At 47.8% G+C, this 12,418-nt stretch overlaps 1 protein-coding gene across 2 annotated transcripts in view; it reads right to left on the reverse strand.

Annotated features, from left to right (window-relative positions):
• Nucleotides 1-12,418, reverse strand: part of LOC139753395 (uncharacterized) — an 89,196-nt gene that overhangs the window by 12,887 nt on the left and 63,891 nt on the right. For both annotated transcript variants that reach the window (XM_071669845.1, XM_071669844.1), the window contains exon 5: nucleotides 1,867-1,968. In XM_071669845.1, the coding sequence (XP_071525946.1) occupies nucleotides 1,867-1,968 (102 nt within the window). The remainder of the gene's footprint in view (nucleotides 1-1,866; nucleotides 1,969-12,418) is intronic.

Consider the following 12,418-nt stretch of genomic DNA (forward strand, 5'->3'; position numbering starts at 1 on the left):
CCAAACCACTCCATAACTAAAGCTTACCCCTACTTCACACTTCTGTGACCTATACTCACAGGTCACTCTACCCCCAACAAACACATCACTGATAAAACATATACATACAAAGAAAAATGACTCAAGAAGTACTAAACAAGTGTCCTTCCAACCCAGTTTTGAATGCCATCCCACCCCACCATTCTCTTGCCTGTGCTCTTGACATCATCCTCTCTAAAACACTACAAACACCAATCCAACATATGTACATGATGCAACTAACATAGTATAGACAATGAACACTTACTGCTCAGCTGCCCTGCACTTACTCAACACAGACATTCACACAACACCACAACACTTCATGATCTGTGGTCCTACCCAGTGGATGTGGCTAGCTTCCTGGGTGCTGTGAAAATCCTATGGAAGAAGGAAGGGGATTCATAAGAGGATAATAAACTGGAAAACTAAGAGGAAAATAGTTATATACATATCCAACGTTGACATGCTTATGTAATGATAAAGTGGCATGTGTACCTGAGGGAAGGCTACCATCAGGGTAACACTGTCCAATGAGAAGACAAAGATGTTGGAAGAACATTCCTAACTGAGATCAAGATGAAGGATAGAAATAATTATCTGCAACCATCATGGGAGTCATACTTATCTATGAAGATACTATGATACAGGAGAGACATAGCTCCCTGGAAAGAGGCCAAAATACTATGTGGACATGGCTACAAGTGAGGAGTTCCAGGTGGGGAATGGAGAAAAAATGCTCACTAAAAAGGAGACCAACATCAAGGACCTAACAACCTGTAAGAAGTCATATCATGAAAGACACTCCTATCAGAGATAAGATTTAGCTGATGAAGACTTGTGACATGTCTGCCAGTAAGGAGACCATGAGAGAGGGAAATTGCTGCTCCGAAAACCAAGGGGGCAGGACATATCCTTTGATCATGAAACTAAAGAAGACAGTTATGCATTCATCTATCTACCAATTGTATCAATTTCTCCAATCGATAACTGAAAGGGAAGAAAGTTGGAGACAAGCCATCAAGTCAGACCATGGAGTAGGAAGGGATGATTATACCTACCTGTGATTAAACTAGGGTCAAGGATGAAGAGAAATCCTTATGCAAAAGGGAACCTGAGGAAGAAGGGACTGGCATTCCTGAAGGTTTGTTCACCATGATCATGGTAGAAAGTAACAAGCCTGCTTTGAGAAAACTAGGAGAATGAAGGGTTCTGACTAAACTGTGTCAGGACTTGGGAGTCATCATCATCCCAAACCTAAAGCCAGAATCTGTCTACAGGCAAATATATAAGAATAGCTTTCAAGCGCATGGATGAAAAATTTGGTAATTCATTCATGTCCTAAACGAGGAAAAACTTGAATACGATTCTCAGGTTTAGTATTGCATTCAGAAAATCACAAAGAGCTCACAAAACAGGTCCTAAGAAGGAAAACAAAAATGGTACCATAATTAAAAGCAAACTTAAAGAAAAGGGTAAAGGCTTTAAATTTACCTATCTTGAAAGAGGAATGAGTGAGAAGTGACCTGATTAAAACCTTTTTTAAAAGAGACTGATATTATGGAGGCTGAACTTTTCTTCGAGAGGCATAGGGACAGAGCAACCAGAAGACATAACATTAAATGAAGTAAGAAACATGTTAATAAGGACATAAAGACACTTTTATAGCATAAGAGTGGTGGAAAAATGGAACAGAATGACTCAGAACTTGGTTAACCTTAAGAGGAGACATTCTTACTTGTGAAGGACCACAGAAGACAGGGATGGGTTTCTGCCTATCTGTATGTGAAAAGAGAAGAAAGGGGCATGACTACCTGTAAGAAAACTACAAAGAATAGGCACACCCACCTGTGAGGAGACAAAGAGGTGAGGGGCCTTGTGTTGTAACCGGAGGTTTTCCACCTTGAATTCCTCCCTTATTCGCTGTTGGCCCATACGGCGACGCTGAACCTGTTAGAGCATAGGTAACAATCAGAACATGCACAATAAAGTAAGAGTTTATCCTTGAAGAGTACATTAAAAAAAATCATGGAAATTACTTACTTTCTTCGTACTAATTAACTTTGGGTTATCAAATTACCCTATAAAATAAGTTACTGCAACCACAGACATTCCTACAAAGCTTTTATTCTCAGCTTTGAAAAATGGATTTCATTTCTTTTGCAAAGGTAGCTAATTAGGTTAGGCTCTTGATTCTGCATAAAATCAGCAGTTCAAACATAACCAAATCTATGTAACTTATTTTATACAGAAATTGTTTTCTTTTAAAAAATTCCCAAATAAAATAATCTTGAAAATTTCATATGATATATTGATAAATCAAAGTGGTTTAACAAAATTAAGTAATGTATATTCAGGCAAATAAGACACATTTTCCCTGAAAATGTCTAATAGTCACCCTAAAATCAAAGGCTATCTTAGCTGGAAAAAATAAGAGAAATAGATGGTAGACATTAATCAGAGTCATGCATGTGTTTGTAGACCAAATTTTAAAAGTTGGATGGTTATAAGTGAAAAGAAAGAAAAAAAAAAAGGGGTTCAAAAAAAAGTAGGAGGTATCATAATGGTCAAACTTCAAGTGGCCAGTCTTCATACAGAAACTATGGTAGGCAGCAGACTTGAAGCTGAGAACATATGCAGACAGTTTATGAGAACAGTAGCTAAAATAATACTTTTAGAGCAAAGAGAGAGCAGTAATATCATGATGCGCCTGACAGCAAAGAACAGATTTACTATGATTCTGAGCAGAAATGAAAGTGGAGTGGGTTTCAGGGGAAGGGAAGAGTTTCATGGCCTCCAAATTCTCTGTTCCTTAGATGACAAGCAGCAGAAATGGAAGTCACATTGTGACTGGGCGAGAAAGATTTAGATGGGAGTATGACTTCAGTCCACCTTAGGTAATACAACTTCTGCTATGCATTCAGCACCACATAAGGCATCCCAGCCAGTAAAGCACTGCCTGTCCCATGGAAAGTAAATAAAGAATTCATGCAGGGGTGACCACTGAGCTCTCCCAAAGTGCCAAAGTTGGCATTATGAGGATGTGGAGAAAGGGATTCATCAATGGCACTGGCCCTTGTCTTCAAAGGCTTGTTCCCACTGCAGTGTTACCCCTTTGGTTGTTCCTTATTACCATGGTATTGTAACAAAAATAGCTGTGGGCTGCCACATTTAATTTCTTACACAGTGGATGTTATATAATCTAAGTTACTGTGTTTATCTAAGAGCACTTCTCTCCTGCAGCTTCATCCCAAAAACAAAAATTTCCTGGAGAGTATCTTTGGAAAAGAAATATTAGCATTAATGATGTAGCAAGACAATCATAATAAATGAACATAAATTCAGCTACTGATAGTTTCTCTTATTAGGTACATTACACACATCATCTTTATTAAAGTACCCCTTTTTCAACATAGTCATGAAAAATAACCTTCTACTTGATAAACAATTCTTTTAGCACGTAAAGATCTGTTGAAACCCAGCAAAAAGTCAACTTTGACTAAAGAGCCACAAAAAAAAAAAAAAAAAAAAAATCATCTCTTTTCTCCCTGTAAAGAAAATGTCACTGAGCTACCCCACTAGTTGCTACTGCAGTCAGGCCAGTAGTCACACCTTACACTGACTCTTATCACATAACTATGCATACTACTAACAAAAAGAACTTGTATTTCAATCCATCAAATAATCTACAACAGGAAGATTTCACCCTAAAAAAATGTGCCTATGAAAAATCAAATAAACAAACACACCTATATGATATGATCTGCGAAAATTGCCTTTCAGTGAGCCAAGTATCAAAAGGTGATCTAGGGCAGGGTACCTGCCGTGGGGAAATTACTGTACCTTGATGTCATAGAAGTGAACCTGGTACTCGGAGGCGCCATTATGGTAGCCCACTACTGTCTCCATGGCTTCCTGGCCCACAGCGCTTCTCAACCACCTCTGTTACTTCTAACCAATTCCACCAGCTGGCTGTAGTACCCAGAAATAATTTTTCACCTTGTCTTCACCAGTCCTACATCATTTGCAGGAAATGAGTGAAATCTAACGTAATCTCTACTTTTACTAGAACAATCTATCACGTCTACAAATTCGTAGTGTGCAGCAGGCTGACACTGCGTTCATAATATTTGCCACCGTTTTTCTAGGCACATTGTCTTCTTGAAAACAGATATTGAGTCAGTATAAAAGTGGAGGGGTTCGTTGCCAGGCTGAATCACTCAGGTCAGCTCGGACCTTCATATGCTTCCATCAGAGAAGAAAGGTATGTCCTGGAGCAAGGGAGTGATCCAGGATCACTTGAAACAATCTAGAGAATGATTCAGAAGTTACTGTTTTACTGAAAGATAATACTGCTGCTGCTAAGAGTATTATTAATGAGGATTAGGAATATCTGAAATATAGTGATCAACCATACAGTGCAACATGTCGCTGGAGAAAGATAATGTGCCAAGGGACTGAAAAAATGCATTCATCATACCTCGGACACGATCCTGGTTTACTTTACTCCCTCCAAAAACTCAATTTCTCTCTCTCTCTCTCTCTCTCTCTCTCTCTCTCTCTCTCTCTCCAACTCCTTAAAACTTTCGTATCTCTGTAATTCCACCAGTGAATGAACTTACTTTGCGATCCCTGTCATATCTAACCTATCTCAGAAACCTCAAATTATGCATATAGTTAAGTTTACCTTAACAAAATTGGGAGCCCTGTTTAGATGCTGAAATTCCTTTTCTTCCAAACAGTTGCTTTGTCTTTCCGAAGAAATGATCCATGTATGAATTACATCTCTCACACATCTAGGGTGGTTCTAAATATACATACAAGACAGAGTTGAGACAGATGCAGTCAGACTAAATCAACTCTTCCGGAACTGACCTCGCACCTTCACCCCACTCTCCCTCCCTCCGCCGTAATGTTGGCTCATTTTCCAACTTGTGCAGGTATTGCGTTGGTTTTTTTTCCTCCCCCCATAGAGCTAGTTGCTAGTGTGCCCCCTCAACATTGGCTATACCATAGGATACTCGGTGAGCTACCGTTTAACACAATTAACTGCGTGGCCGTTTTAACTCGAGGTTGGGCCATTTCATAAGTTTATTTCCCTACACCTCGCTATCACCTTATATATTTCACAACCACTACTATAACTTGGCCTTTTATAGAAGACGAGTTTCCCACTTCCTCCAAAATTCTTAAAACGGCGATGATTAACATATTGATAAGCACAGTAACGGGATGATTAATACAGTGATCAGCATAGTGATGGGGATGATTAACACAATGATAAGCTTCGTATTGATGGTGGTGTTTAGAGATCACGGTGATGGAAAATACAATGATAAGCTTAATAACGATGATAATGATAAATACAAGAATCTTAGTCGAGGTAATAATCAAAACTGATAAACTTTGTGATGATTAATACAATAAGAATGATGATAAAGATTAATGGTGACAAACGTGGTAACGCTAGTGATTAAGTGATAAGCTTAATGATGATGGAGATGATTAATACAGTGATAAGCTTCGCGATGATGGTGACAATACAATGCAAAGCTCAGTAATCACAGTGATGATTAATAGTGATAAGCACAAAGATTTTAGTGAATGATTTTGGTGATGAGTCTAGTTATATCAGGGACAATCAATAGTGATAAGTTTAAAAGATGACGGTGATGACTGATGCAGTGGAAAGCTTGGTGAGGGAAAGGATTAATGCAGTGACAAGCTCAATGACGGTGACGATTAACACAGCGATTAGCTTAGTAATGACAGTGACAATCAGTATAGCAATAAAGTGAACGCTAAAGAATAATGCATAGTTAAGCCATGTAATGATTGTCAGGATTCATATAGTGATACCCAGTGTCCCAGACTAAAACAGGCTTTGCACGAGCCAGGTGGGACCGAATAATGTCCCCGGCGTCCAGGGACCGAAGTATGTCCCTCGGCGTCCCAGGCCAGGCAGCCTGATACGACCCGAGACAGTGTGTTGAGGCTGGGAGGAGGAGGGAGGGGGGAAGGGGGAGGGGGATTAACCAGACCTACTTTAGTGCCTCGTTTAAAGGGGGAGGGGACGGGGAGTGGAGGTGGGAGACCACGCGGGAAAAATGGGTCTCCGCTCTTTAAGAGTTCATCACCAACCAGTTTATTAACATGGGACGGAGCGAGGGTGGAGGAGAGGTGGGGGCGGGTGGAGAAGCAGTGCTCAGTGAGGGAGAGCGAGGTAGTCTGAATATGTAGGTGGAAGAGCTAGTCTGGTAGCGGTGTTAAAATGGCAGAGGATAAAATGATGAAGATAAATGTGAGGGGAGAGCATAGCCCTGGTGTTAAGATGGGAGGATAGCCAGGGATGGCGGTCTGACAACCTCCAACACTGGAGGACGTTTGGCCAGGGATGGTGGTGTGACAACCTCCAACACTGGAGGACGTCTGGCTAGGGATAGTGGTGTGACAACCTTCAACACTGGAGGACGTTTGGCCAAGGATGGTGGTGTGACAACCTCCAACACTAGAGGACGTTTGGCCAAGGATGGTGGTGTGACAACCTCCAACACTAGAGGACGTTTGGCCAAGGATGGTGGTGTGACAACCTTCAACACTGGAGGACGTTTGGCCAAGGATGGTGGTGTGACAACCTCCAACACTAGAGGACGTTTGGCCAAGGATGGTGGTGTGACAACCTCCAACACTGGAGGACGTCTGGCCAGAGATGGTGGTGTGACAACCTTCAACACTGGAAGACGTTTGGCCAGGGATGGTGGTGTGACAACCTCCAACACTGGAGGACGTCTGGCCAGAGATGGTGGTGTGACAACCTCCAACACTGGAGGACGTCTAGCCAGAGATGGTGGTGTGACAACCTTCAACACTGGAAGACGTTTGGCCAGGGATGGTGGTGTGACAACCTTCAACACTGAAGGACGTTTGGCCAGAGATGGTGGTGTGACAACCTTCAACACTGGAAGACGTTTGGCCAAGGATGGTGGTGTGACAACCTCCAACACTGGAGGACGTCTGGCCAGAGATGGTGGTGTGACAACCTTCAACACTGGAAGACGTTTGGCCAGCGATGGTGGTGTGACAACCTCCAACACTGGAGGACGTTTGGCCAGGGATGGTGGTATGACAACCTTCAACAATGGAGGACGTTTGGCCAGAGATGGTGGTGTGACAACCTCCAACACTGAAGGACGTTTGGCCAGAGATGGTGGTGTGACATTCTCCAACACTGGCCACATTCTACGTCACGAGAAATACTCCAAAACGAATGGCAATATTGTTACATTTTGGGCAATATTAGCAGACACGAAAATTTGTATTCTCCTCCGTGCTAACAAAGTATATGGAAGTACAGAAGAAAGTACTTTCGATTAACTGGATTCTGCAACGGACAGCTTTAGAAATATTTGGGCCTTCGAGAGAATGCGTTGATCACGGTATGAAACGTGGGTAGAAAAAAATACATTAGTCATCATCAATGATATGAGTAGAAGAATCATTAGTCATGATTAATGAGACGATTATGTGGCTGTAATTAGCGAGTTACGAAAACCAGGGAGGCATCCAGAGAGGCTACTAGGGTAAAAATTTACTTCTGGAAAGAAATTCTTTTTACAAGGGAAGGGATGGTAATGAGGCGAGTGAGGGGGGAAGGGGTTGGGTGGAGGAGGCTGGTGCTCTCCACAACACCACCCCCTCACCCTCGACAGGCAGAGCACTGGCCAAGATGATGGTGTTGCGGGGGACAGAGACTAACCAGTGTTGCGGGAGTAACAAAATAGCCTATATTGCAGAGTAGCCAGTACTGTGGGGGAGGGGGGGGGGGACAAAGTAGCTAGTATAGCGGGGTTGACAGACTGGCCTGTGTTGCGGGAGAGAGAGAACAGCCAGTGTTGTGGGGGAGACAGATAAGCCAGTGTTGCGGGAGAGACAGATTAGCCAGTGTTGTGGGTGAGACAGATTAGCCAGTGTTGCGGGGGAGACAGAGTAGCCAGTGTTGTGGGGCAGACAGAGAAGCCAGTGTTGTGGGGCAGACAGAGAAGCCAGTGTTGTGGGGCAGACAGAGAAGCCAGTGTTGTGGGGCAGACAGAGAAGCCAGTGTTGTGGGGCAGACAGAGAAGCCAGTGTTGTGGGGCAGACAGAGAAGCCAGTGTTGTGGGGCAGACAGAGTAGCCAGTGTTGTGGGGCAGACAGAGAAGCCAGTGTTGTGGGGCAGACATAGAAGCCAGTGTTGTGGGGCAGACAGAGAAGCCAGTGTTGTGGGGCAGACAGAGAAGCCAGTGTTGTGGGGCAGACAGAGAAGCCAGTGTTGTGGGGCAGACAGAGAAGCCAGTGTTGTGGGGCAGACAGAGTAGCGGGAGAAACAGATTAGCCAGTGTTGTAGTGGAGACAGAGTAGCCAGTGTTGTGGGGGCAGACAGAATAGCCAGAGTTGTAGGACAGACAAAACAGCAGTCTCAATCCAGCCACTCCTGATGGGCAGTCACACCCCAGTCATCCCTGATGGGCAGTCACATCCCGGTCATCCCAGATGGGCAGGTTCATCTACGCCACACCTGATGGGCAGTCACACCCTGGTTATCCCTGATGGGTAGGTTCATCTAGCCCACACCTGATAGATAGGCTCACCCTGATGGGCGGGCTCACTCCGCCCACTCCTGATTGGCAGGTGCAACCCACTTTCCCTGATGGGCAGGGTCACCCCGTCCACATCTGACTGACAGGCGTACTCCAGCCATTCCTGATTGGTAGGCTCACTCTGGCCAACGCTGATGTGTAGGCTCACCCCAGCCACATCAGATGGGTAGGTTCACCCTAGCTATACCTGATGGGCAGACTTACCTCCGCAATATCAGATGGGCAGGACTATCCAGGCTTCTCCAGATGGGCAATTTTAATCCATCTCCCCAGACGGGCAGGTTCAACCGGCCTCCCCTGATGGACAAGCTCATACTGGCCACTCCTGATGGGCAGATTCAAACCACCTCCCTTGATGGGTAGGCTCAACCCGACCACATCTGATGGGCAGGGCCATAACGGTCACTCCTGATAGGTAAGTTCTACCCACCTCCTGTGATGGGTAGTTTCATCCTAGCCACTTCTGATGGGCAGGCTCATCTTACCCAAACCTGATGGGCAGCCTCAATGGGGGGAGGGGGTTGCGGGTTCGTGTGTTTGAAGTGTTAAGGTGGACTGAGGGTTTGTGTGGTTGAGATGCCGAGTGTGGTGGTGGAGGGGATGAGGGGGTTTGTGTGGTTGAGGTGCCGAGTGTGGTGGTGGAGGGGATGAGGGGGTTTTATGTGGTTGAGGTGCCGAGTGTGGTGGTGGAGGGGATGAGGGGGTTTGTGTGGTTGAGGTGCCGATTGTGGTGGTGGAAGGGATGAGGGGGGTTTATGTGGTTGAGGTGCAGAGTGTGGTGGTGGAGGGATGGTGGGGGTTTGTGTGGTTGAGGTGCCGAGTGTGGTGGTGGAGGGGATGAGGGGGGGTTTGTGTGGTTGAGGTGCCGAGTGTGGTGGTGGAAGGGATGAGAGGGGGGTTTGTGTGGTTGAGGTGCAGAGTGTGCTGGTGGAGGGGATGAGGGGGGGGGGTTGTGTGGTTGAGGTGCCGAGTGTGGTGGTGGAGGGGATGAGGGGGTTTTGTGTGGCTGAGGTGCCGAGTGTGGTGGGGGTGGGGATGAGGGGGTTTTGTGTGGTTGAGGTGCCGAGTGTGGTGGTGGAAGGGATGGGGGGGGGTTTGTGTGGTTGAGGTGCCGAGAGTGGTGGGGGAGGGGATGAGGGGGTTTTGTGTGGTTGAGGTGCCGAGTGTGGTGGTGGAGATGGTGGGGGTTTGTGTGGTTGAGGTGCCGAGTGTGGTGGTGGAGGGGATGAGGGGGTTTATGTGGTTGAGGTGCCGAGTGTGGTGGTGAAGGGGATGAGGGGGTTTGTGTGGTTGAGGTGCCGAGAGTGGTGGGGGAGGGGATGAGGGGGTTTTGTGTGGTTGAGGTGCCGAGTGTGGTGGTGGAGATGGTGGGGGTTTGTGTGGTTGAGGTGCCGAGTGTGGTGGTGGAGGGGATGAGGGGGTTTGTGTGGTTGAGGTGCCGAGTGTGGTGGTGGAGGGGATGAGGGGGTTTGTGTGGTTGAGGTGCCGAGAGTGGTGGGGGAGGGGATGAGGGGGTTTTGTGTGGTTGAGGTGCCGAGTGTGGTGGTGGAGATGGTGGGGGTTTGTGTGGTTGAGGTGCCGAGTGTGGTGGTGGAGGGGATGAGGGGGTTTATGTGGTTGAGGTGCCAAGTGTGGTGGTGAAGGGGATGAGGGGGTTTGTGTGGTTGAGGTGCCGAGTGTGGTGGTGGAGGGGATGAGGGGGTTTTGTGTGGTTGAGGTGCCGAGTGTGGTGGTGGAGGGGATGAGGGGGATTGTGTGGTTGAGGTGCCGAGTGTGGTGGTGGAGGGGATGAGGGGGTTTGTGTGGTTGAGGTGCCGAGTGTGATGGAGGGGGAGGGAGATGGTGGGGGTTTGTGTGGATGGTGGGTTCAGGGTGGTTGAGCTGGGGTTTGGGAAACCGTCAACGGCTGGTGCTTGCGGGTGAGAGGCGATGGAAGAATTCATTTGTAGGTACATGGGAGAGGTAGTGAAAGGTACACGGGAAAGAGAGAGTGATAGGCATGCGGGAGGGGTAGAGAGGCACACGGGGGGGGGGGGGGGGTGAGAGGTATATGGGAAAGAGTGATAGGTATACGGGAGGGGAAGTGAGAGGCACATAAGAGAAAGAGGCACACGGGAGAGGTACATGGGAAAGGAAATGGGTACATGGAACAGATACTGAGAGTTACACGGGAGAGGGACTGAGAGGTACATGGGAGAGGTAGTGAAAGCCACATGGAAAAAGTAGAGAGGCACACGGGAGAGGCAATGAGAGGTGGACGGGAGAGGCAGAGGGGCACACGGTAGAGGTAGTGAGAGGCACACTGGAGAGGTAGCGAGAGGCGCACGGGAGAGGTAGACGGGAGAGGCACACGGGTGAGACAGTGAGAGGTGCAGAGAGAGGAATTAACAGCAAGAGAAGACGTGGAGGAAGGAGGATTAAAGCGAGAGCTGGAGGTTAAAGTTGGCTGATCCAGGAAAGTGATGGAGATGTTGCAGGTGGAGGCGGTGCACTGGGGAGAGAGGAGCTGGGGAGACAATGCACAGGGGAGAGAGGAGCTGAGGAGGTGGTGGACTGGGGAGAGAGGAGCTGAGGAGGTGGTGGACTGGGGAGAGAGGAGCTGGGGAGGTGGTGGACTGGGGAGAGAGGAGCTGGGGAAGTGATGCCCCAAGGATAGAGGACCTGGGGAGGTGGTGCACTAGGGAGAGAGGAGCTGGGAAGGCGGCGCATCTGGGAACAGGAGCTGGAGGAGGCGGTGCACTGGTATGGTGGTGAACTGGGAAGAGGATCTGGAGGAGGCGGTGCACTGGTATGGTGGTGAACTGGGAAGAGGATCTGGTAGGCAGTGCACTTGGGGGAGAGGAGCTAGCGAAGTGGGTGCACTGGGAGAACAGCTGGGGAGAAGATGCATTCGGAGAGGGCAGCTGGGATGATACGAAGGTACACTAGGGTAAAGCAGATGGGAGGCAGCACACTGGGTAGAACAGCTGGGCAAGTGGGTTGAACTGGGTAGAACAGCTGGGCAAGTGGGTTGAACTGGGTAGAACAGCTGGGCAAGTGGGTTGAACTGGGTAGAACAGGCGGTAAACACGTGGAAGAACTGGGGAGACTGGAGCACTGGGAAAGAGCAGCCGAGGAAGTGGGTGTCATGGGGGAAGAACAGGAGGGGAGATGGGTGCACTGGGGAGAGTGGCTGGGGAGGTGAGCGCTGTGGAAGCGGGTAGGATGTGGGTGCTGGGGCAGCAGCTGTGGAGGTGGGACATGGGGGGAACTGTTGGGAGGAGGGTGCTGTGGGAGCAGCTGGGGTTGTGGGTGCTGGGGGAGAAGCTGGGGAGGAGGAAGGGTGGGGGAAGGGAAGGATGAAAGCTGGCTGGGGGAGGTTAGGATGGACAAATCGAACTGTGAGAAGGAAGGAAGGAAGGAAGGAAGACTCGGGAAGCAGGCAAGCCTGGCAACTGTGTCAAATGTCCATTAATAACCTGCTCTGGTGGATGACCGACGGACACAACAGTGGAAAACACATAACTGTGACTCCAGGACACTGCATGAGGAATGACGGGGAGAGAGAGAGAGAGAGAGAGAGAGAGAGAGAGAGAGAGAGAGAGAGAGAGAGAGAGAGAGAGAGAGAGACTAGATGGATGGAACCAAGTAAAGAGAGGAAGGAGAGAGAGAGAGAGGTAGAGACGGGTGTACAGGTAAAGAGGCCAGGAGGGGAGGGAGAGAGAGCGCGCATGACGATATGATGGTGTTGTACATCGATATTAAGACCAAGGCAACAGCAGCAG

The sequence above is a fragment of the Panulirus ornatus genome, chromosome 14 (genome assembly GCF_036320965.1).
Source record: "Panulirus ornatus isolate Po-2019 chromosome 14, ASM3632096v1, whole genome shotgun sequence".
Lineage (NCBI taxonomy): Eukaryota > Metazoa > Arthropoda > Malacostraca > Decapoda > Palinuridae > Panulirus > Panulirus ornatus.